At 61.7% G+C, this 20508-nt stretch overlaps 5 protein-coding genes across 5 annotated transcripts in view; 3 read left to right on the plus strand and 2 right to left on the minus strand.

The window, feature by feature from the left end:
* ACA1_288930 (uncharacterized protein) overlaps positions 1-6228 on the plus strand; it is a gene marked incomplete at both ends in the record, with an annotated part of 9016 nt that extends 2788 nt beyond the window's left edge. The window contains 16 exons of the mRNA XM_004367869.1: positions 144-220; positions 270-644; positions 771-878; positions 971-1115; positions 1241-1397; positions 1481-1692; positions 1786-1956; positions 2040-2219; positions 2297-2930; positions 3029-3371; positions 3513-3693; positions 3808-4039; positions 4118-4357; positions 4433-4584; positions 4712-4806; positions 4932-6228. Coding sequence (XP_004367926.1) covers positions 144-220; positions 270-644; positions 771-878; positions 971-1115; positions 1241-1397; positions 1481-1692; positions 1786-1956; positions 2040-2219; positions 2297-2930; positions 3029-3371; positions 3513-3693; positions 3808-4039; positions 4118-4357; positions 4433-4584; positions 4712-4806; positions 4932-6228 — 4599 coding nt within the window. The remainder of the gene's footprint in view (positions 1-143; positions 221-269; positions 645-770; positions 879-970; positions 1116-1240; positions 1398-1480; positions 1693-1785; positions 1957-2039; positions 2220-2296; positions 2931-3028; positions 3372-3512; positions 3694-3807; positions 4040-4117; positions 4358-4432; positions 4585-4711; positions 4807-4931) is intronic.
* Positions 6229-6379: 151 nt separating this feature from the next.
* Positions 6380-10298, minus strand: ACA1_289040 (polymerase (DNA directed), delta 1, catalytic subunit; the record flags this gene model as incomplete). Its single annotated transcript, XM_004367870.1, has 13 exons — positions 6380-7405; positions 7484-7744; positions 7830-7978; positions 8049-8240; positions 8317-8433; positions 8509-8638; positions 8732-8920; positions 8996-9154; positions 9232-9407; positions 9473-9546; positions 9619-9823; positions 9896-10058; positions 10128-10298. The coding sequence occupies 13 exons, from the start codon at positions 10296-10298 to the stop codon at positions 6380-6382; spliced, it is 3012 nt and encodes a 1003-aa protein (XP_004367927.1).
* Positions 10299-11284: 986 nt separating this feature from the next.
* ACA1_289050 (glycogen synthase kinase 3 alpha, putative) lies at positions 11285-13277 on the plus strand (the record flags this gene model as incomplete). The annotated part of the gene is made up of 7 exons (XM_004367871.1): positions 11285-11483; positions 11659-11840; positions 11911-12105; positions 12353-12518; positions 12591-12784; positions 12851-13043; positions 13126-13277. 7 exons carry the CDS (start codon positions 11285-11287, stop codon positions 13275-13277), a joined length of 1281 nt encoding a protein of 426 aa, XP_004367928.1.
* A 404-nt stretch (positions 13278-13681) lies between these two features.
* Positions 13682-16106, plus strand: ACA1_289060 (uncharacterized protein; the record flags this gene model as incomplete). The annotated part of the gene is made up of 12 exons (XM_004367872.1): positions 13682-13700; positions 13775-13927; positions 14009-14133; positions 14213-14304; positions 14380-14426; positions 14498-14582; positions 14672-14870; positions 14896-15009; positions 15100-15159; positions 15261-15483; positions 15572-15733; positions 15829-16106. The coding sequence occupies 12 exons, from the start codon at positions 13682-13684 to the stop codon at positions 16104-16106; spliced, it is 1557 nt and encodes a 518-aa protein (XP_004367929.1).
* A 131-nt stretch (positions 16107-16237) lies between these two features.
* Positions 16238-20397, minus strand: ACA1_289070 (RasGEF domain containing protein; the record flags this gene model as incomplete). The annotated part of the gene is made up of 19 exons (XM_004367873.1): positions 16238-16369; positions 16459-16571; positions 16673-16742; positions 16915-17031; positions 17135-17263; positions 17355-17513; positions 17569-17892; positions 17980-18047; positions 18111-18338; positions 18410-18532; positions 18623-18741; positions 18841-18973; positions 19048-19083; positions 19382-19459; positions 19552-19631; positions 19721-19796; positions 19875-20021; positions 20098-20247; positions 20331-20397. The coding sequence occupies 19 exons, from the start codon at positions 20395-20397 to the stop codon at positions 16238-16240; spliced, it is 2349 nt and encodes a 782-aa protein (XP_004367930.1).
* Positions 20398-20508: the final 111 nt, after the last annotated feature.

The following is a 20508-nucleotide window of genomic DNA, read 5'->3' on the forward strand; positions in this document are numbered from 1 at the left end:
TCCTCCTCCACTTCAGCCCCGAGGTGCGCTCCTTCCCCAATTCAAGCCACGTAGCACACGACACTCACACATGCACCACCGCACACGCCGCACGCATGCATCGCACACGCACGCGACACCAGGAGGGAGCTGTGTACGACCAGGTGTGGGAGCTCCTCGAGGCGCAGCTGGTGGACCAGCGCGAGGGCTTGTTCCCCAACGGACCCGCCGAGCTGCGCGCGTGGGTGCGGCACCTGCTCGACCCGGCCTCCCTCAAGCTGCTGGACCAGGCCCCTCGGCGCCCTCCTGCTTCACCCCTACGCCTTCGCCGCCCGCCTCGCATCCCTCCCGCCCCCACCCCCTCCGCTCCACTCCGCCAGCCCCGCCGCTGCCGCGCCCTGCTCGCCGCTCCTCTTTGCTGTGCTCGACGCCCTCGTGGCACGCTCGCGGCCGTCCGCCAACGACGGCGACGGCGACCAGGAGACGGAGGAGGATGGGGAAGAGATGGAGATGGATGAGGTGGACGAGGAGCGGGTGCGGGAGAGGGCCGCGCAGGAGATCTACGTGGCCCGCGCAGTAGGAGAGCTGCTGCACTCGGGCACCCGCTACACGGCGCTAGCCATCGCGCATGCCCTGAACGCCGCCCTCCCACACAACCGCGCCGCGTACGTTCTTCTTTCCACTCTCCGCTCACTTATCTCTCTCTCTCTCTCTCTCTGGGCGCTCATCGCTCTATTGTGTGTGGTGTGTGTTGTTGGTCGTGTGTGCGGGCGCGTTTTTGCGTCTGGCAGAGTGTTGCCGCGCCTGACGCAGCTGTTGGCCTATGCCCAGCATCTGTGCGGGGAGCAGCAGTCCGATGCCGAGCAGGCCGCCCTTGCCCTCCGACAAGCATGCGCCTGGTACGAAACCCGTTCTCTCTCGTAGAACGTGTGAGCTCCACTTCTTGCCCAGCCATGCCGCTGACTAACGCACACATGCGCACACAATGCAGGGAATCGGTGGGTCGGGTGCCGCCCATCTCGATCGCGCTGGCCGAAGCCCGCCTGCGGAGAGGCCACCCGGATGCGCTCTTCCACGTGCAGCGGCGCATCCCCCAACTCACGGACGCCCGTCTGCTTCTCGCCGCGTCCCGTCAGGTACGTTCCACCTGGTCCCCCCTCACTCTATGTCTCCATTCCTCATCTTTCTCGTGGTGACCGTCGCTGGGTCGTGTGTGTGTGTGTGTGTGTGTGTGTGTGTGTGTGTGTGTGTGTGTACGCAGGCCACGGGGTGGCTCGAGGACGCCCACCGCGCTACCGAGGCTCAGGCACTCGAGGTGGTCGAGGACCTCATGGCCCACGCCCTGTCCTCCTCCTCCTCCCAGGAGGCCTTCGGCGCCGAGAACACCACGACCCACAGCTCCGCCCAGCTGACCTACGGTACGCCGCCGTCATCACCACCATCACCGTTACCTCCACCAGTCAGCCCACCAACCGCTCGCCTCGCGGTCGCGTAAATACAGGGAAAGCGCGCCTGGCGGCGGCCAGCAGCTCGTGGGGCAGCGGTGGGAACAACAACAACAACGGCTCGAGCAGGCACCTGGTGGGCGCCGTGCAGCGAGCGGCCGTTGGAAGCCTGCCCGCCGACGCCGCCCCGCCCAGCCCGCCCCTGTCGCGCCCCGCCGGAGCTAAAATTCCCCACCCGCCCTCCTCCGTCTTCTCCGCCCCCGCTCTGGTACCATCCACCACCCGCGTCGCCCTCGCCTCACCATCCACCCGCCCCCGCCCCCGCCCCCGCCAACTGACTTTGCGGCACTCGCGCGCACAGGGGATCGAGGCGCTGCGGGTGAAGGCGGTGGTGGAGGCGAGCAGCGAGGGGGAGGTGGCGCAGGTGGTGTCGCGCATCCTCGCCCTGCCCTCCACGTCGCCCGTCTTCGCGCCGGGCCACGCCATCGCGCGCCTGCTTCCTCTCATCCTCTCCCGCGCGCCCCTCTCGCTCGTACTCCTCCCCCTCCCTATCTCCCCATCTCCCCCCTGTCGCGCTCGAGCGGGAGCAGCTCACCGCCTCCCCCCGGGGTGCAGGCGAGCTTCGGGCGGCTGCAGGGGCTGACCCTGCGGTGGCCGGCCCTCGGGCTGGAGGACCACCTCTTGGGAGTCCTCCAGGGCGCCCTCCCCGCGCCCTCTCCGCCACTTCACTTCCTGCCCACCACCACCACCACCTCCACGACCTCCACCCCTTCGTCGCCGGTCCAGGTCACGCAGGTCCGTAGTCTGCACGCCGATCGCTCCACGATCGCTGGCCCTGACCCCGTGTCGTGTTGTGTCGTGTCGTGTCGCAGGACTTTGTGGCGGCCATCAAGGATGAGTTCGTGGAGGGCCTGCTCGACCGAGTGCTCCAGGGGAGCGAAGAAGGTGCGGACGGACGCGACCATCACGCGGCCCGCGAGATCCTGCGCTTCGTCGCCGCGTGGTCCGCGCACCACCGGCAGCTCGTCCAGCGCCGCCTGCTCGACCGCAGCGTCGCCGCCCGGCTCAAGCAGCCCGACCACCTGCAGCGCCTCCTGCCCGTCGTCTCCGCCTGCCTCCTGCACCACGACGCCCAGCCCAGGCTGCTCGCCGCGCTCGTCCAGCAAACCGACCTTCTCATCAAAGCCCTCGACTGCGACGCCGACGGTGAAGCCGCGGCGGACTCGCCGGTGGCCCGCAGTGCGGCGCACGTGCTGGAGCGCTGCTACATGAGCGCCGCGGCGTCGGCGTCGGCTGTGGCGAAGCTCCGCGCGCGCGTGTTGGGTGGTGCCGGCGCGGAACTGCGCAGCTCTGCGCGCCTGTCGCTCGCCTACGCCCTGACCTGCTGCTCGACGGCCGCAGGCGCGTCGGTCCAGAAATTCATCGAGCACGCCCTCGGCGCGCTCACCTCCGTCCTCGCGCTCGACGACGCCCACCCCTTCCGCGCGCAGGCCGTCGCCACACTCGGTGCGAACACTTTCTCTCGCGGTTTCGCACGTGGTCGGCGACTAACGCGTCAGAACACTGTGTGCGGTGTGGGCGTGTGCGGCTGTGGTGTCTTGCAGAGGCGGCCTTGGCAAAGGCGCGCGAGTGGGGCGTGACGGGACGCGATGAGGCGGGGCTCGAGTGGGTGATGTCGCTGCGTGCGGCGGACGACGTCGCGGGTCTGCTGCGCGGGCGCGTGGGCGGCCTCGTGCCGGCCCTCGTTCGCCACTTCTGCCCCGCGTCCGCCCCAGGGACGACCACGGCGACGGCCACCAAAGCCAAGACGGCCCCGGCGCTCTATCGGTTGGTAGTGTCGTCGCCCGCGTTCGCTCATGTCCTACGCAGCCCCAACGCCGCATCTCCGTCCGCCCTCCCGACCCATGCCAAGCACTCGCTGGCCCTCCTCCTCTACACCCTCTACCGGTACATGTCCCCTTGCGAGTCGCACGTACGACCGCACACGCACACGCCCAACCACACACACACACACACACACACACACACACACACACACACACACACACCCACACACAACCGCACACACACGCTGATGTGTCGACGCAGGCATGGTGGCCTGGAGGTGAACGAAGAGGAGATGGAGGAGGAGAAGGGCGACACGCCCGAGGCCGAGGTGGCGCGGCGGCTGCTGGAGGCCTACGGGGCTTCGGGGCACCCCACCGACCGGCTGCTGCTGCGCTGTCTGCGCCTCCTCGAAGCCCACGACGCCTGCAACCTCGCCTCACTGGTACGAACCCACAACACCCCCACGCGCCGTACTTTCCCCGGCCGCACGGGCCAACGCACGACACTCACCGCACACACGCACCGCACACGCACATGCGCGCCGCACACACGGCAGGTGCTGAGGTGGCGTCCGAGGACGTCGGCGGGCAAGAAGGGGGCCGACGAGGAGGACGAGGACGAGGAGCTGGACGACGAGGCCTGCGCCGAGCGGCTGCTGACGCTCGTGCAGGAGGGGCGCGCCCTCACGCCCGCCCGCCTGCTCCACTCCCACTCCCACTTCATCGCCACCGTCTCCGACGACGTCGACGCCCAGGCCGACAGCCGCGCCTGCGGGTGCAACCGACAAGGTAACACCACACACACACACACACACACACACACCACTGCTCACCGTGTGTCGTGTTGTGTGGTGTGTGCGGTGGCAGGTTGCACGGAGGTGTGGGAGTCGTACGACGGGGCGTGGGTGCTGCCGTTGGTGGACCTCGCGGCGACGACCGCGCCCGCGAGCGCAGTCGATGCGCGCAAGCTGGTGGAGGCCGGCACCCTGCCCTACTGCCTGCACGCCCTCTCGTCGCCGTCGCTCGCCGTGCGCCGCATGGCCAACTCCTTCCTCGTCCACTACACTCAGCTCCTCAAGTCCGCCGACTTCCGCGAGCGCCCGCAGAGTACGCCCGCCTCCCGCCTTCCCACCACCCATTGACTCTCTGGTGGCTTACTCGTGTGTGTGTCTGTGGCTGCAGTCACGCAGCTGTTGCGGGCGGTGCGGAATGCGATGGTGGAGGCATTCCAGCGGTTGCCGGCCTACATTGCGTCGTTCACGGCGCACGCGGCGCTCGTGGTGCTCACGCCCGAGCACGGCCTCTACAAGCCCGTCAACGCCTTCCTCCTCCACGTACCCTCCCTTCTCCTGCTCCTACACACACACACACACACACACACATACGACACACCGCACGCGCGCATTGATCAAGCAGAGGGCGAACGTCTGACGAACGGTTTTGGTTATTCTATTTCAACAGCGCCCAGCTTTGGTGTTGGGCGACATCCCCATGCTCTACGAACTGTGGAACGCTTCGGGACCGCAGCACCGCATCGAGCGCGCCTGGATCCTGCGGTATATCCCTCCGCCGCCCCCCTCAATTCCCCCGACCTGCACCACTCCAACCGTGTCGTGTGTCGTGTGTTGCGTGTTGCGTGTTGTGTCGTGTGTGTCGTGCTGTGTCGTGTTGTGATGTTCAGGATCGTGGCCGCGGGGCCGGGCGCGGGCGAGGACCTCTCGGCGTACCGCCGACGACACGTCATCGAGCTCGCCCTCTCCCTCCTGGGCTCGGGCGCGGTGGACCAGGCAGCGCGCCGTGCCATCGTCGACCTGTTGGCGCACACGCTGGCCCACGCCGCGTCGGCCGCCCACTTTGTGCGCACGGGCGTGCTGCCCCACCTCCTCTTCGCCCTCCTGTCGCCCTCGGCCCGCGACGCCCCGCGCGGCCTGCCCTACCTCCTCCGCTCGCTCGCGCTCACCCTCCTGCCCGTCCTCCCGGCCCTCCCGCGTCCCACGCGCCTCGCCGCCGCGCCCGACCTGGCCGCCCTCGTCGCCGCGCTCGCCCGCCTTCACCCGTCGCTCCTCTCCGCACCCGACGCGGCCGGCGAGCAGCAGCAGCACAGTGAGGCGGACGAGCGGCTACCGCTGCAGCCGCGCGACGACGCCGGCCTCCACGCCGCGGTGTTCCAGTTCGTCGACGGGCTGCTGCAGCTCCTCCCGCAACTGGCTCGCCGCGGCGATGACGACAACGCGCGCGAGGCGGTGGGCGATGGTGGTGGTGGTGACGATGATGAAGAGTCGGAGGAGGCGCTGGTCGACGGTGGCGCCGGACCGGTCGGAGTGATGATGACTGCGACGGAGCTGCGCCAGGTGGTGGAGTTGTGGCGCTCGGCCGGCGGCGCCGAGTGGAGCGCGCTCGGCGTGCGGCTGGTGACGGCCTCGCGCCTCGTTCGGCCGCTTCTGCCCGCGGCCACCGCCGGTGCCACCAACACGTCGGACCAGCTCGACCGGGACGAGACGCAGGCCGTGGCGCACCTCGCTTCGAGCTGCGTCGACATTCTGGTGGACCTCGTGGCGCGCGCCCACCAGGACGGCGTGGCGCTCGTGGCGCCGTTCGTGCGGTGGCTGCAGGCGCTGCTGCTGACCGAAGTCCAGCGCACCCGAAGCGTCGCGGCCAAAGACTCGGCCGAAGACGGCGACGGTGTGCTCGGCCAGGCCCGCGGGCGTGTGGGCGGCGGTCTGGTGTGGCTCTACCGACACTGGGCCATGCCGGACCAGGCCAAGAGCGCCATAGCGCGAGCCCTCCTTCCGCTCATCGCCTCCCACCTGCAGCAGCAGCAACAGGCGGAGGCGTCGCGAGGAGTGTGGCGCGAACGAGGCGCCAAGTGGGTGCGGGCCATCACCGGCGATGAAGGCGAGCAGCAACCCAAGCACAGAGACGAGCTGCTCCGCTTCGCCGCCTTCGTCTTCGCCGGCCTGCCCCTCCCTTCCTCCTGAACAACACAGCAGCAACAATCAACCAACAATCAACACGAGTGATGTTGCAATGAACAGTTGAAAACTTCTTTTAGTTGTTGTTCTGGTTGAAGCTGTTATGTTGAACACAACCAAAGAGGGCCAAGAAGAGTGAGAGTGGGTGAAAGGTTGTTCACCAGGAGAGAGAGGAGCCAGAGCCGGAGGCGGCGGGCGGGTCGAAGCGGAGGAGGAGGGAGTGGGAGTCGGCGAGGTCCTTCTGGATCTTCTTGCGCATGTAGAAGATGGGGCAGTCGCACGAGGTGCAGAGCACCGTCTCGTGGAACGAACCCTGGCACCGCTGGCACTGGGTCCACGCCGACGCAAACTCCTGCTCGAGGCGATGCACGCGCGCCAGGCGCTCCTGGTAGTAGACGGCCTCCATCGGGCGGCAGTAGCGGCAGACCGAGGTCTCGCCTCCCACGAGCGGGGCCTTGCATCCCATGCACGACAGGGTGCGCTTGGCGAAGGAGACGATGCCGCCCACGGTCGGGGTCTGCACGGAGATGGTGCGGGTGTGCTCGCCGGTGAGCAGGCTCTCGGGGTTCTTGAGAATGGGCTTGAAGATACGGAGCAGGGGCTTCTCGAGCTGCTGGTGGAGGTAGTACTGGGCGTCGAGCGGGATGTTGTGCTCGAGCACGTGGAGCGGGTCCTCGGCGCGCTCGTAGGCGCGGGAGCCCTTGGCGCCCTTGACGATGACGTAGGGCACGCGGTCGCCCACCACGGGCGCCGATCCGGCGTCGCGCTTGGCCATCCGCTCGGCGAGCTCGACGTGGGCCTGCTTGGCCTTGTAGTCCTCGCTGTTGCGCGAGATCTGCTTCGTGATCACCAGCAGCGACAGATCGAGCCGATTGCACAGCAGGTCGGAGATGATCTGCTTCACGTAGTCCACGGCCGAGTCGATGTTGCGCTCGATGAGGATGCGGTCCAGACACTCCTGCACGACGTTGCGCACCAGCGCGCAGTTGTCGCGGCGCACCGTCTCGATACCCTTGGCGTCCATGTGGTCGTACTTGTCGGGCCGGCCCCACCACAGCCCGGCGTAGCGCTTCTTGCTGATGAGCAGATACGGGTAGTACACCTTCTCGAACTCGAGCTTGATCGGCTGCTCGAAGCAGTGCTTCGTGATATACTCGGCCGCTTCCCTGCCCAATTTCATCGCCTGTACACACACCAGCCACCATCGAATAAGTACGCATGTTGTGTCGTGCGGTGTGTCGTGTGTCGTGTGCGTATGCACCTCCTCGACGGTCTTAACGCCAAAGTTGACCATGACCGAGTCCGTGTCACCGTAGATAACGTCAGCGGTGTGGGAGTAGCCGTTTTCCACGCGGTAGCGCTCCAGCACGGTGGCCTGGGTCTTTTCGATCATTTCACGGCCGTAGGCCGTGACGGCCGACGAAATGGCGAGACACGGCAGCTTGCCGATCGTGGCGCCGGTGAAACCGTACACCGAGTTGGCCGACACCTTCAGAGCCAACTGCCTTCCGTTGAGCACAGCCTGGTGTTGTAAAGAAAGCCAGGTGTTGAGCAAAAACTCTGAGACAGAACCGTACACGCAAGCATTGAAATGTAGATGGACGGACCTGCTTGAAGGGATTCGTCTCTTTCTTCATCTCGGCCTTGGCCCGGGCGCGGGCCTCCAGAAGGCCGTTGAGAATGCGCGGCAGCAGGCCGGGCTTGGTCTCTTCCCGCACAAAGCACTCGCCTCCGGGACTCCGCTCATAGCTCTCCGCTGCAAAGTGCGGCACAACGTTAGGCCTTTCGTATGTAGTGTGACCCGAGTGGTTGCGAGGCGGACGTACGCGGGTGGGAGTTGACTTCGCCGGGAGCGAGAAGCGTGGAGTAGCAGAGGTTGTGGGCAATCATGATGGACGGGTACAACGAGGCGAAATCGAGGGTGGCGATGGGCACGTCGTAGTAGGCCGTCTTGGGGGCGATCACGATGGCGCCCTTGTAGCCCTTGCCGTCTTCTCCCGTGGGCTTGGCTACCTTGACTGTGTGGCATCGTTAAGGGGGGGGAAGTGTGAGTCTCTGACTTGATGAGCGAAGCTGGTGTGTGTGCAACGGTACCAGCGGGGATGAGGAGGTCCTCGGTGTTGGCGATACGGTAGAGCTGCGAGAGGACCTTGATTTGCTGACCACGCGTAAGGAGGAAGGCTATCGGGACACCCGTGACTCGTGCCATCTCTGCAACGCCACAGACGCGATGGTGTGTGTCAGTGTGAGGAATGCGAGGAGTGACAGCAGTGTACGAGGAGGTACCGATGTAGTTGATGATGCACATGAGCTTGTCGAGCAGACGCTGTGGCAGTAACGCGTCCTTGATACAGTAAACGGCCAAGCGCCTCCGCTGGTCGTTTGTGCCATTGTACAAGTCTGTAATGATCGAGTGCTGTTGAGATGAGAGAATGCGAAGTGAGCGATGGTCGTGGCATGTGCCTGAACGTAGTGGGTGTGGGAGGGCTGCAATGGCGCCATTACGCACATGCACGTCTTCTTTCTGCTCCTCCAAGAAGTGTTGAGAGACGTAGTTGAGTGTATAGGAGCGAAGCTTGTAGTCGCGTGTGATAACAAGCAAGACGTCGAGTTGCACGCGACCGCCGATCTTGATTTCTTTCGAGTCACGCTTGCCAAAGGCCTTCGACGAAAACGTCGTGTCCTTCATCGTGGAACGCTAAAGGGGAGAGGCGGGTGAGTGAGAGGGGGGGGGCAAACAAAAGCGCGGCAGGGGGAGCAATTCAGGGAGTACCTGAGCTTTGATGCGTCCCCAGAAGGGGAAGTCAACGAGGCCCAGCTTCTGGGCGCGCGTGAGCAGATACCAGATATCGAAGTTGATGATGTTGTAGCCGGTGAGGATGTCCGGGTCCACAATCTCCACGAACTTGCGCCACGCCAGAAGCATTTCCGCCTGCGATTGTGCATGAGCGCAAACAGCACGAACTGTCAGTCGCACACACAAAACTATATGCATTGACGAAAACGTACCTCTGTCCTGTAGCAACGCACTTCGGCGCCGGCGATGGGGCTGCACTTTTTGACGGTGAAAACGTTCTTTACGATCGGGCCGTTTTCTCCTTGCACAGACACGACGTTGGCGATCTGAATGACCGGATCCATCTCCGGCTCGGGGAACACGCCTCGTCTGCCCGCGCACTCAATATCTAGAATACAATGAACAGCCAGAATGAGTAACGAGCTAAGCAATGATGAAAGGGCGAACACGGACCGAAGGAGAGAACGCGGAAGGGCGCGATGTCCGACCAGACGCCTTCAGGGGCGTGGCCGGTGATGTCCGTCTCCCTGAGTGTGCGCACAAACAAAGGAGTAAGGCCTCGCGTCACTGCAACAACGACATGGGGAAAGGGCGCGTACTTGGCGTGCAGTTCGAATTGGCAGTGTGAGACCTTCTGGTCGTCGGGTACGACTTCATACTTATTGGCAGCGAGTTCAAGCCAGGCGGCGCCCGTCATCTTCTTGTCGATCATGAAGCGCAGCACGAACGCGATGTTGGATTCGTACGTCTGGAAGGTTCTGCCATTGGGATAGCCATCGAACACGAGACCAGCCTCCAGAATGCCTACGGACGGGAGGGAAAGGAAAGGTTAACACCGCGCAAGAACGGAGGTGGGGAGTGAGGAAGAAGTCTGACCTCTAGCAGCAGGCACAAGAGGAGGCATGGCCATCGTGATACGCAAGAAGGGCTTCCGTTTGTCGGCGTGATAGCCCATGATGGACTCCTTCTGCTCCACGGCGACGGCGATGACGTAGTCCTTGCGTTCCTTGGCTCCACGAGCGTGGCTCGCACACCGTCTCTGTTGACAGAAAGCGTTGGCATTCAGTAAGAGAACACCAAGACCGAGAGTGCCGGCGAGGAGTGGTACGTTGAGGGCGAGGCGGAAGCTCTCGCAGTCGTCCTCAGAGAACTGGGCGTGCGGAGCGGGAACGTAGAAGTAGGGCAGTACTCCGTGCAAGTGCACCAACACGCTGTGCCCCTCCCTCGTGAGGCCATACATGTGGATGATGGGCACGGGTCCCTCCTTCCAATCCGCCATGGCGTGTGGTTCGCCAAGTGTGTAGTCCAGATCGAGCTGCTGGAAAACTGCGGCCCACCCCAACTTAGCATTCAATGGGCGAAAATTGAGATTAAATGTGATTTGTACCGAGTGGCATTGTGGGATCGAGGGCGCACGCAGGCGTAGAGCGAGGCCAGCTCATAGGAATGTCCTCTGGATCCGCCCACTCCCCCTCTCCCTCTTCTTCTATCTCATCCATCGCCTCCTTCTCCGCCTTGCGCCGCTTGTTCTCTTGCGAACGCGGATTCTTGGCGTTACTTGACCTCTTCATTTCCTCTCCTGTACCTTCTGGCTACGACGTCTCCTGCAGACAGCGATGATGCTTGCTGTTGTATTTTAATTTCTGAATCAAGTCTGAATTCGCGCCTTTCGCTTGGGTTTTGGCGCGAACGCAAACATTTCCCGTAACATTTGCATTTCATTGCAACACATGAAATTCCAGCAGCTGTCAACTATTGGGACGGAGTTTCAAACGGCCTGGTATGGCAGAATTCAAGCCTTTTTCCGCCCACGGCAAGACAGCGCAAATTCCTCGCCCAGAACAGAGCTCCCGCGTGACCCCGCCCCTGTCCTGCCTGACGATTGATTTCGAGCGGCTCTGCACACCAGGAGAAGGGAGACGATAAAGGCCAAGGAGGAAGAAGAGATAGAAAGAGACCAAGTGCCGCGTTTGGGGAATCGCTTGGCTTTATTCGAGGTGGGTCCTGATCCCCTCTCTTGATTCTTGTGCTTCTTCTCCTCTTCTCTTACGTTTGTGGATATTGGCTCCTTTCTATTTTGTACGATCTGTGTTCGGTCTTGGGAATTCTTGCCTTTCTCCTCGCTCCCATTTCCATTCTATTGTCCATTGTTGATCTGTGGTAGCCTCTTATCTATCCATCCCGACATTATTTTTGATGAATTGCGGCTCACCTACTAATAATGGTGGTTACAGAATACGCTCGGCCTACACAAATTAATTGAAGATGAGGCAGCAGCCGGCAGGATCATCGGCCTCATCGGGCAACAAGACCAAGGCCGGAGGCGTTGGCGGCCAATCGGGGGCCAGCAACAAAGGAGACCTCAAGGCCGCCCAGGGCAGCAAGGGCCGAACGGGTGATGCCGCTCCCCCCGCCTCCGGTTCGTCCTCGTCCTCCGGCAAGCCTGCCGCAAAGGCTTCCCTTGGTTCCACTCCTCACCTCCTCAGACTATCTTCTCCTTGCCCAAATTTACAATTCCCAGCCAAATCGCTAGTATTTTCTTCCGCCCCAACTCCTATCTGTGGTTCCTCTCCCTATCTCTCTCGGCCATTTTGCTAATCCCGCAATTTGCCGAATTGTCCACCTTCATTTGCGTGCAGCGGAGGACAAGTCATACCGGGGCAAAGTTCTGCCAGGCAATACCATGAAGGGAAACGGCGTCACGTACCAGGTTGATCGCATCGTTGGTCACGGTTCGTTTGGCGTCGTATTCCAGGCAACCACCATCGGCACGGGCGAAGTAGTCGCCATCAAGAAAGTCCTACAGGACAAGAGGTTCAAGGTATGCGCTCTGTCCCCTGGTGCGTGAACGGCTCTCCGTGATCGATGTGCCTGACGTTACACCCACGCAGAACCGCGAGCTGCAGATCATGCGCCTGCTATCACACCCGAACGTGGTGGCTCTCAAGAACAGCTTTTACTCGAGCGGCGATAAGCCTGACGAACTCTATCTCAACCTGGTGCTCGACTATGTCCCGGAAACGGTGTACAGGGTCTCTCGGCACTACACCAAGATGAAGCAAACTCTTCCGCCTATTTATGTCAAGGTAACCCACTGCCCTCCACGATTCAAGTGCGCGTGCTGTTTTTCGCTTACGCCACTCTTTGCATTGACTCAATCAATTGCCACTCTGCAGCTCTATATCTATCAGCTCTGCCGCTCTCTCGCCTACATCCACTCTCAAGGAATCTGCCACCGCGATATCAAGGTATGGCCCACCAGATCATTCTAGCAGAACCCGAAGCCCATGTTGGTCTTGCTAATCCACTTGTCACTCGTTACAACAACTACAGCCTCAAAACCTGCTGCTGGACCCTCAGTCCGGCATCCTCAAGCTGTGTGACTTTGGCAGCGCCAAAGTCCTCGTCAAGAGCGAGCCCAACGTTTCCTACATTTGCAGTCGCTACTATCGTGCTCCCGAGCTTATTTTCGGTTCTACCACCTACAACACGGCCATCGGTGCGCTCTTCTTCCGGTTGCATCCATTTACATTGCATCGCTTGGCGCTCACACGTAAGAGGCGTGCCGCAGACATTTGGTCCATGGGCTGCGTGCTGGCAGAGCTACTGCTTGGCCAGCCTCTCTTTCCGGGCGAAAGCGGAGTGGATCAGCTGGTGGAGATCATCAAGGTCTTGGGCACACCCACACGCGAGCAAATTCAGGCCATGAACGAGCACTACACCGAGTTCAAGTTCCCCCAAATCAAGGCCCATCCCTGGAACAGAGTACCTACGCCTCCTCTAATCCGCTCCCCCGGACGAGTCCTCACCATTCCCTCTCCCACACTACAGGTGTTCAGGTCGCGGACCCCGCCGGAAGCTATTGACTTGGTGTCGCGAATCCTTCAGTACGACCCAACGTCGCGCGTCTCTCCGCTTGAGGCCTGCGCCCACCCCTTTTTCGACGAACTCCGCGACCCCAACACCGTCCTTCCTTCGGGCCGGAAGCTTCCCATCTCCCGCCTCTTCAACTTCACCTCAGCCGGTAACGACCTTTTAGCGCAGAAGCCCTTCTTCGTGTTGTGTGTGGCGGCCCTGACAGTGTTCGGTTGTGTTTGTTGCGACAGAGATGACGGGCTACAGCCACCTGTACAGCAAGCTCGTCCCAGAGTGGGCGCGCGGCGGAGTGCACGAGGACGAAGACGACGGAGCAGAGCACGAAGCCGAAGCCGACGATGGTGACGAATCCGCGCCCAACACCTCGACCAGCGACAACTAAGTCTCTCCCCCTCCCTCGCGATTCATCACCGTCCCCCATTTATCACCAACCATCACACCACCACCCAAGCCCACGCCCAAGCCCATGCCGTCCGCACCAACTGCCGTTCCTCCCCCAGCTCCCTCAGCTTCTCTTCCCTCCTCTTCCTCCTCCTTCTGCCTCACCCTTTCATCTTCATCCTCTTCTTCGTCGTCTTCTTCTCCGCCGACAGACCTCTATGCCGTTGGCCGCCAAGCCAACGCCCGCTGTACAGCACTTGCGGTGTCTTCCTCTTACGGCCCAAACAACAAAACTCCTCCTTTTTTGTGGACAAACACTGTTTTTCTCTTTTAAAAAAACAAGGAATAAAAAGAAAAACACGCCAAAGCGCAGAACGTTCCGCGATCGCCCCAAGAAGACTGAAGATGTCGCTCATCTGCTCATGTACGGCCCCACCCGCGGGTCGTCTTCTCGGCCATCGTTGGCCCCGTTGCTGACAGCTTTTCAATTTGCCGCAGTGTCGGGACAGGAGGCTGAGGAGGCGGTGGTTTCGCGCTCGACCGGGCATGTTTTCGAGAAGCGCCTCATCGAGAAGTATCTGGCTGCCAATGATCGTCGCTGCCCCGTCACTGGCCAGACTCTCGATGCCGACGATCTTCTTCCCCTCAAGGGTACCGCCCCCACTGTTAACCTCCCCCGTAACACGCAATCCACCAATTCTTCAGGGTCTGATTTTTGATCATCGATTTTAGTGAACCGAAGCGTGCGTCCGCGTCCGGCGACTGGCACGAGCGTCCCGAGCATGTTGCAGCTCTTCCAAAATGAATGGGATGCGGCCATGCTCGAATGCTACAGCCTCAAGCAGCAACTTAACCTTGTACGCCCTCCCGAGCGGCAATCGACATGATCAGATTCAAAATTAACCAGTGGGCGCCCTCTGCGCTTGGATCTTGCAGGCCAGGCAGCAACTCGCCCATGCGCTGTACCAGCAGGACGCTGCCTGCCGCGTGATCGCGCGCCTCACCCGCGAGCGTGATGATGCCAGAACGTACGTTCCCTCTCTTTCCCCTCTTTCCTGCGGCGCGGTGATCTTACCCCCGTCTCTTCGCCACCCCGTCTATAGCGCGCTGTCCACGGCTCAGGCCCAGCCCAGCGCCGTTGGCCCGTCTGGTTCGTTTCCGCTCACACTCCCTCGCGCGAGTGGGTCGTGTGGCCATCCATTGCTGATCTTGGGTGTGCAGGAGCCAACGCCGACGGTATGGAAGTGGAGGGAGGTGCCGGTATCTCCGAGCAGGTCAAGCAGAGGCTCCTGTCCGTCTCCAAGCAGTGCGTGCCGCCCCCCTCCTCCACTCTAGCGTCCACTCTGCCATGCACCCCCCCCCATACGACAAATCGCTGAGCCTCGGGTGGTACAGGCTTACCGCCGAGAGGAAGAAGCGCACGGTGCCCAAGGAGACTGCCACGGAGGAGCAGATCAAGTCTCTCCACGCGACGTCCAGCCACCCGACCCACTCTTCGAGCAAGCCCGGCATCCTGTGCCTCGACCTCCACCCCAGCCAGAAGCTGGTAACACTGGCCGCCATCCCACTCTTCCACGCCGCCTCTTGTTCGGGAGTACTTACGCGCGCGAGCTCTGCAGGTGGCTACGGGTGGCATCGATCGCAACGTCGTGGTCCTCAACCGCGAGACTGGCGTTGCTGCTCCGGCTCTCACCGGACACACCAAGCGCGTTAACCGCGTCGCCTTCCACCCCGTACAGTCCCTTCCCATCCCTCGTAGTGCACTGCTGTGCTGTGACTCTTCAATATCGTTTGCTGATGCGCCACTGCATCTCCCACAACAGGAGCGTGATGTGCTCCTGTCCGCCTCGCACGACGGCACTGTGCGCCTGTGGTCCGCTCAGGTATGCGACTCTCCCCTTCTCGCGGCCGCGCACCTCATGACCATACTAACGACGCACCCCTCCTCACACCCGCATTACGTTCACTACACTACACTACACAGGGCGAGGAGAATGACGTTCCGCGATATGCGGCTGCAGGCCAGATGCAGCCTCACGGCGGTGCCGAGGTGGTGGCGCTCTCGCTCCACCCCACCGGTGACTTTGTAGCCTCGGCGTCTCTCAACGGCTCCTGGGCCTTCTCCGACCTCTCTAGCCAGCGCACCCTCGTTTCCGTCGCCGCGCCCATCCAGGAGTCGGTCCACGCCGCCAGCTTCCACCCCGATGGTACCCCTCCAACGCAACCACCACCACTCCCCCCGTTCTTGCAGTGCTCGCGGCCGGGCCGTGCACTCACCGCTGTATCGATCGACAGGTCTCATCTACAGCACGGGTACCAGCACCGCCAAGGTGCGCGTGTGGGACATGAAGTCGCTGGGCAACGTGGCCACCTTCGACGGCCACACCGGACCCGTCCGCTCGCTCGCCTTCTCCGAGAACGGTTTCTACATGGCCAGCGCCAGCGATGACCACACCGGTAAAGCAAAAATCCTCACCACCACCACCAACACTTCTCCCCATCACCGCACGCACACGGACTAACACACACACACAACACACACACACACACAGTGCGCCTGTGGGATCTGAGGAAGCTCAAGTCGTTCCAGACCATCTCGCTGCCCGACTCGGATCTGTCGTCGGTGGCGTTCGACTATTCGGGCAAGTACCTGGCCATCGGTGGCTCGGACATCAGGGTCTACGGTTTCGCCGGCAAGCTCGTTGAGCCGCTCGTCACCCTCGCCGACCACTCGGCTCCGGTCACCGGCGTCCTCTTCGGCCAGCACGCCCACCTTCTGGCCTCCACCTCCCTCGACCGCACCCTCAAGTTCTTCCAGACCAACGCCTAAGACGTCTTTCTAGTGTCCGCGATCAGCTTTTATGTTTGATTGTTTCACTTCCAATCGACCAAATGAATGAAGCGTAACTTACAAGCAACACAAGCAAGCTTGAAGCTCGGCGATGCTGATGCTGCTGATGATCAGGAGTCGAGGCGGGAGGCGATGGCCTCGAGCTCCTTGAGGGGCTTGTGGGCGTTGATGGACTCCTCGAGGATCACCCGCACCTGATGCACCGGCTGCAGGTTGTACACCCGTCGCTGGTGCTCGTGCACCTGCCGACCATTTGCCGCACACGCCACGACACACACGCGGTCAGCTCTCTGAGTGTTTGGCAAATCGGGGGTGGGGGGTGCACGCTCACCTTCTGGATGACGGAGAAGAGACGGGCGCGCTTTTCGAAGTTGATGAGGTTGTGGACCTTGGTGCGCGATGGAATGCCGTCCTCGATGAGCAGGATGTCTCGCAACACCACGTCTGTTATTCACAGACCCTCACGATGAGCTACATTTGCGGCAACGCTTGTTTTTCTCGTGGGAAACGCACACGACACGCACGACACACGACGATGGACGCACCAAGATAGGGAAGGAGAGGGAGGTGGCCTTCATCCACAGACTTCTGGAGGCTCTCCTTGTAGGCCAGAGCCTCGCCTTCGCGCGGGGGTATGAGCTTGACCAGATCCGAGAAGACCTGAAGGACGGCGTTGCGGTGAGAACCAAAGAACGAAGCGAACCAAATAACAATAATAATAATAATAATAAAAAACAAAAAAAACGAAAAATGAAAGCGAAGAAGAACAAAGGTTGTCGTGGCGTACGCTTTGGGTCTGGAGGGGGATTTCGGAAAAGGCGCGGTTGAGGGACTGGACCGGCGGCAGGTTGAGGCCCGCCAGCACCGCGAACAAGCTGTGGAAGTTGTTGAGCTGCCTCAAATGCTATCGTGTCGTGTCGTGTCGTGCCAACCGGCCACCGTTAGCTTTGGCTCTTTCTTGCTCCGGTCGCACGAACGGGTCGTATCTTTAAGGGGGGGGGGCGCACCTTGGCGATGTCGATGAACTTTTTGATGAGCTTGACTCGTCGGCGGGCCTTGTCCTGGGTGAGGATCTCGGTGGCCACCCACAGCGACACCTCCTCGTAGGCCTTCATCATCGCAATCACATTGGGCGCCTACACAACCAAACACATACACGCAGCAGCGATTGAGTCGGCTGTGCACATGTGTGTCGTGTGTGCGGTGTGTGCGGTGTGTGCGGTGAACCTTGAATCGGAGGTGAGGATCGAGCCAGGACTTGTTGAGGAATTCGCTGGGCTGGATGGCCTGGTAGAGCTCAAAGTGCATGAGGGTGAGCTGCCGCGCGATCTCCTCATCGTCGATCTGCTTCGTCGTGAGCTTCGTCGAGAAGATCTTGACCGGCACCTGCACACCGCCCGCCGTTAGGAGCTGCGAAACACGACACGCACACGCACGGCACACAGCGCATGCCCGCACGTGCCTTGGGCTCGGGCGGCTCGCTGACGAACATCTTTTCGTCCATGCGGTGGGAGAGCTTGTTCTTGTTGATGGCGGCGCGGAGCGAGTGGGCCAGCTGGTGGTAGCCGTCGCGTGCGAGACATCCGTCGATGAAGCCGTTCAGCTGATAGAGCAGCCTCGAATCCGAGAAGTCGCCCCAGCCCTTTTCGACCCAGTACTTGATGACGTTGCACACGCGCTTGGCCATGGGCTGCTGCACCTTGCTCTTGTACTCCTCGCGCGACATGCCCTTCGGCACCGGCACCTGGTACCGCTGCACCAGTTTCTGTGTGCGTGCGTGTGCGTACCACGATCGGACGGTGAGCAGCGAGCGAGTGGGGCAGAGGGTGGGCCGAGGGTGGGCGCAGCACACCTTGAGGAAGGCCTGCGGCGTCGTGAAGCTCTGGTGTGTGTGGACGAAGATCTTGATATAGGCCAGGTCTGCACGCGACTCGATCAGAAACCAATGCAACACGACACGCACGACATGCATGACACACATACCGAGGGGCTTGTCGGCGTCGGGCACGAGCTGTTCGATGAGCTTGTTGAGCGTGCCGGCTTGAATCTCGAGCTTCTGGTTCTTGTTGAGCACCTTGACGATGTTCTTCTCGGGGCTGTCCGGCGGCTCGTCCCACACGTTGACGTCGGCCTGCTCCTCCTCCTTGGCCCGCCCCGGCAGGTGGTCTATCACCTCCACCTCCTTGTCGAACTCGTCGTCGTACGGCTTCGCTGTAGTTAACGATCAGCCGCGCGCGTGTGTGCGGTTGTGCGTGTGCGGGAGCGTGTGTGCGGTGGCGTACGCAAGTCGGGTGCAAAGATGTCTTTGGTGGTGAGATAGTGCGAGCGGAGGCGAATCTGCGAGAGGCGCAGCAGCGTCACCAGCTGGCTCTCCTTCGCCTTCGCGGCCTCCGGCGGCTTCACGTCTGCTCGCGCACCGGAAAGCCCACGCGATCAGTGTGACCATCAATAATGAGCGCACGGGGCGAAGGGGCGGGTGAGAAAAGGCTGCGTACAGAGGAGGTTGCTCTCCTTCTGGATGGCCTGCACGGTCTTGCTGTGCTGCTCGTTGTCCAGGTGTTCCATCACCAGCTGCAGCATCACCCGATGCGACAACGCGTTTCGGTTCTCCGTTCTGCGCGAGTCGCGATCATCATCATCATCATCATACAACACGCACCCGGCACGGCACGCGACACGCAACGACACGCATGGACACGGGGGGGGGACGAACCGAGAAGAGCGGGCCATGCGGGAGAAGGAGGGAAGACCGGTCAGCGGGCGCACGCGCTCGCGCAGCTCGAGGATCTCCGGGTGGCGCCGCAGCACGATCCCCTCCCATTCCGCGCGCGGATACTTCTCGTACTCTGCGCATCCGATATCGACCACCTTGTGAGCAACACACGTGTGCGCGTGCGTGTGCGGTGGCGCGTGTGCGTACCATCGTCGAGAGTTGTCTCCTCGGACAGAAATTCATCTGTGTGCAGAGGAATAGATTCGTGTGAGAATGTGTGGTATGACAACCGGAGTGGGGGGGAGCAGGGGATGGTGTCATGCCTTTGCCCAGGCAGAGGTAGTCCAGGCGGCCCGAGCCGGCGCCCTCGTGGTCGTGTCCGCCGAAAACGAAGAAAGCTTCGCCTGTTGAGCCACGTCCATGAATGAGCAACCACCTTTCTAAGAAAACCAAGAACGAAAGCGAAAACGAAGAGTGAAGGGGAGAGAGAATTCTGACGAGGTGTAAGGTGGCGGGCGGTGTCAGCACGTGGCGCAAGTACCTCGGACGGACATGGTGTGGCGGGCGAGTTTGCTGACGGGATCGCCGGTGGTGATGATCTTACACCACTTCCGGTAGTCTTGGGGCCATGGGCAGAGAGGAATGTCAGTTTTAACGAATTATAGCTCCGACGGACGTGAAACGAAGCTAGAGAGACTGTAGGTAGAGTACCGAAGCTGAACTCGTAGACAGCGTTGACGTCGTCATCATGACCGCCGCCGAGCATGTACATCGCATCGCGGAGGACCACACTGGATTGATGGATGTGCGACGAGCGCGTGAGTGAGCGGGTGCACTCTCATCCGACCGTGCTAAGACTTGGGCTTGGTCTGTGACGCACCAGGTGTGTCCGCTTCGGGCAGTGGGCGATGCGGGCTCGCTCAGCACCACCTTTTGCCAGTCGGCGCCACCCAAGTCTGGGTCCCGTCCCGGCCGGTCAGTGTTACGCACACGCACACGCAAATCGGGGGACGGTGCGGGGGGGGGCTCTGTACAGAGTTTGAGCTCCCACAGGTCGTCGTAGTCCTTGTCGCCGTCTCTGCCGCCGTAGACGAACAGGGAGTTCTTGTAGACCACCACCGTGTGGTTGCCACGCCTGGGCAAGTCGCCCTGCGTTCTCACCTCCAGCCAGATCGAGGCCGCTGTGCGAACGCAACCAAACCATCAAGGGTGAGGAAGTAGACAGGAAAGAACGAAGGCGACAAGAGTGAGAAGTACCGGATTCGTAGAACCAGACGTCGTTGAGAGATTTGCCGCTGGAGTCAATGCCACCGACGATGTAGATACTGTCGTCGTACACCACCGCTTTGTGCAACTTTCGCGGCGTGGGCGAGAAGATAGCGGCGACCTTGGCCCATTGGCATGTCTCTGTGTGATGTGCACAACACAATCAAACGACGCTCATAGCGCATGCGTGTCACACAGACACACAATTGAGGAAACCCTCGTACCCAAGTTGAGCCTCCACGTATCGTTCGTGCAGTGCCCTGAAGCGTTCTCGCCACCCATAACGTACATCGCTTCCTACAGTGACACATGAATGCACGGTTGAGCTTTGTACGTGGTTTGAATTCCGCGACGAGGAAGGAGGCCGACCTTGTAGATGACAGCGGCATGGCCCCATCGGGC

This window comes from Acanthamoeba castellanii, assembly GCF_000313135.1.
Source record: "Acanthamoeba castellanii str. Neff unplaced genomic scaffold scf7180000084777, whole genome shotgun sequence".
In the NCBI taxonomy this organism is placed as follows: Eukaryota; Discosea; order Longamoebia; family Acanthamoebidae; genus Acanthamoeba; species Acanthamoeba castellanii.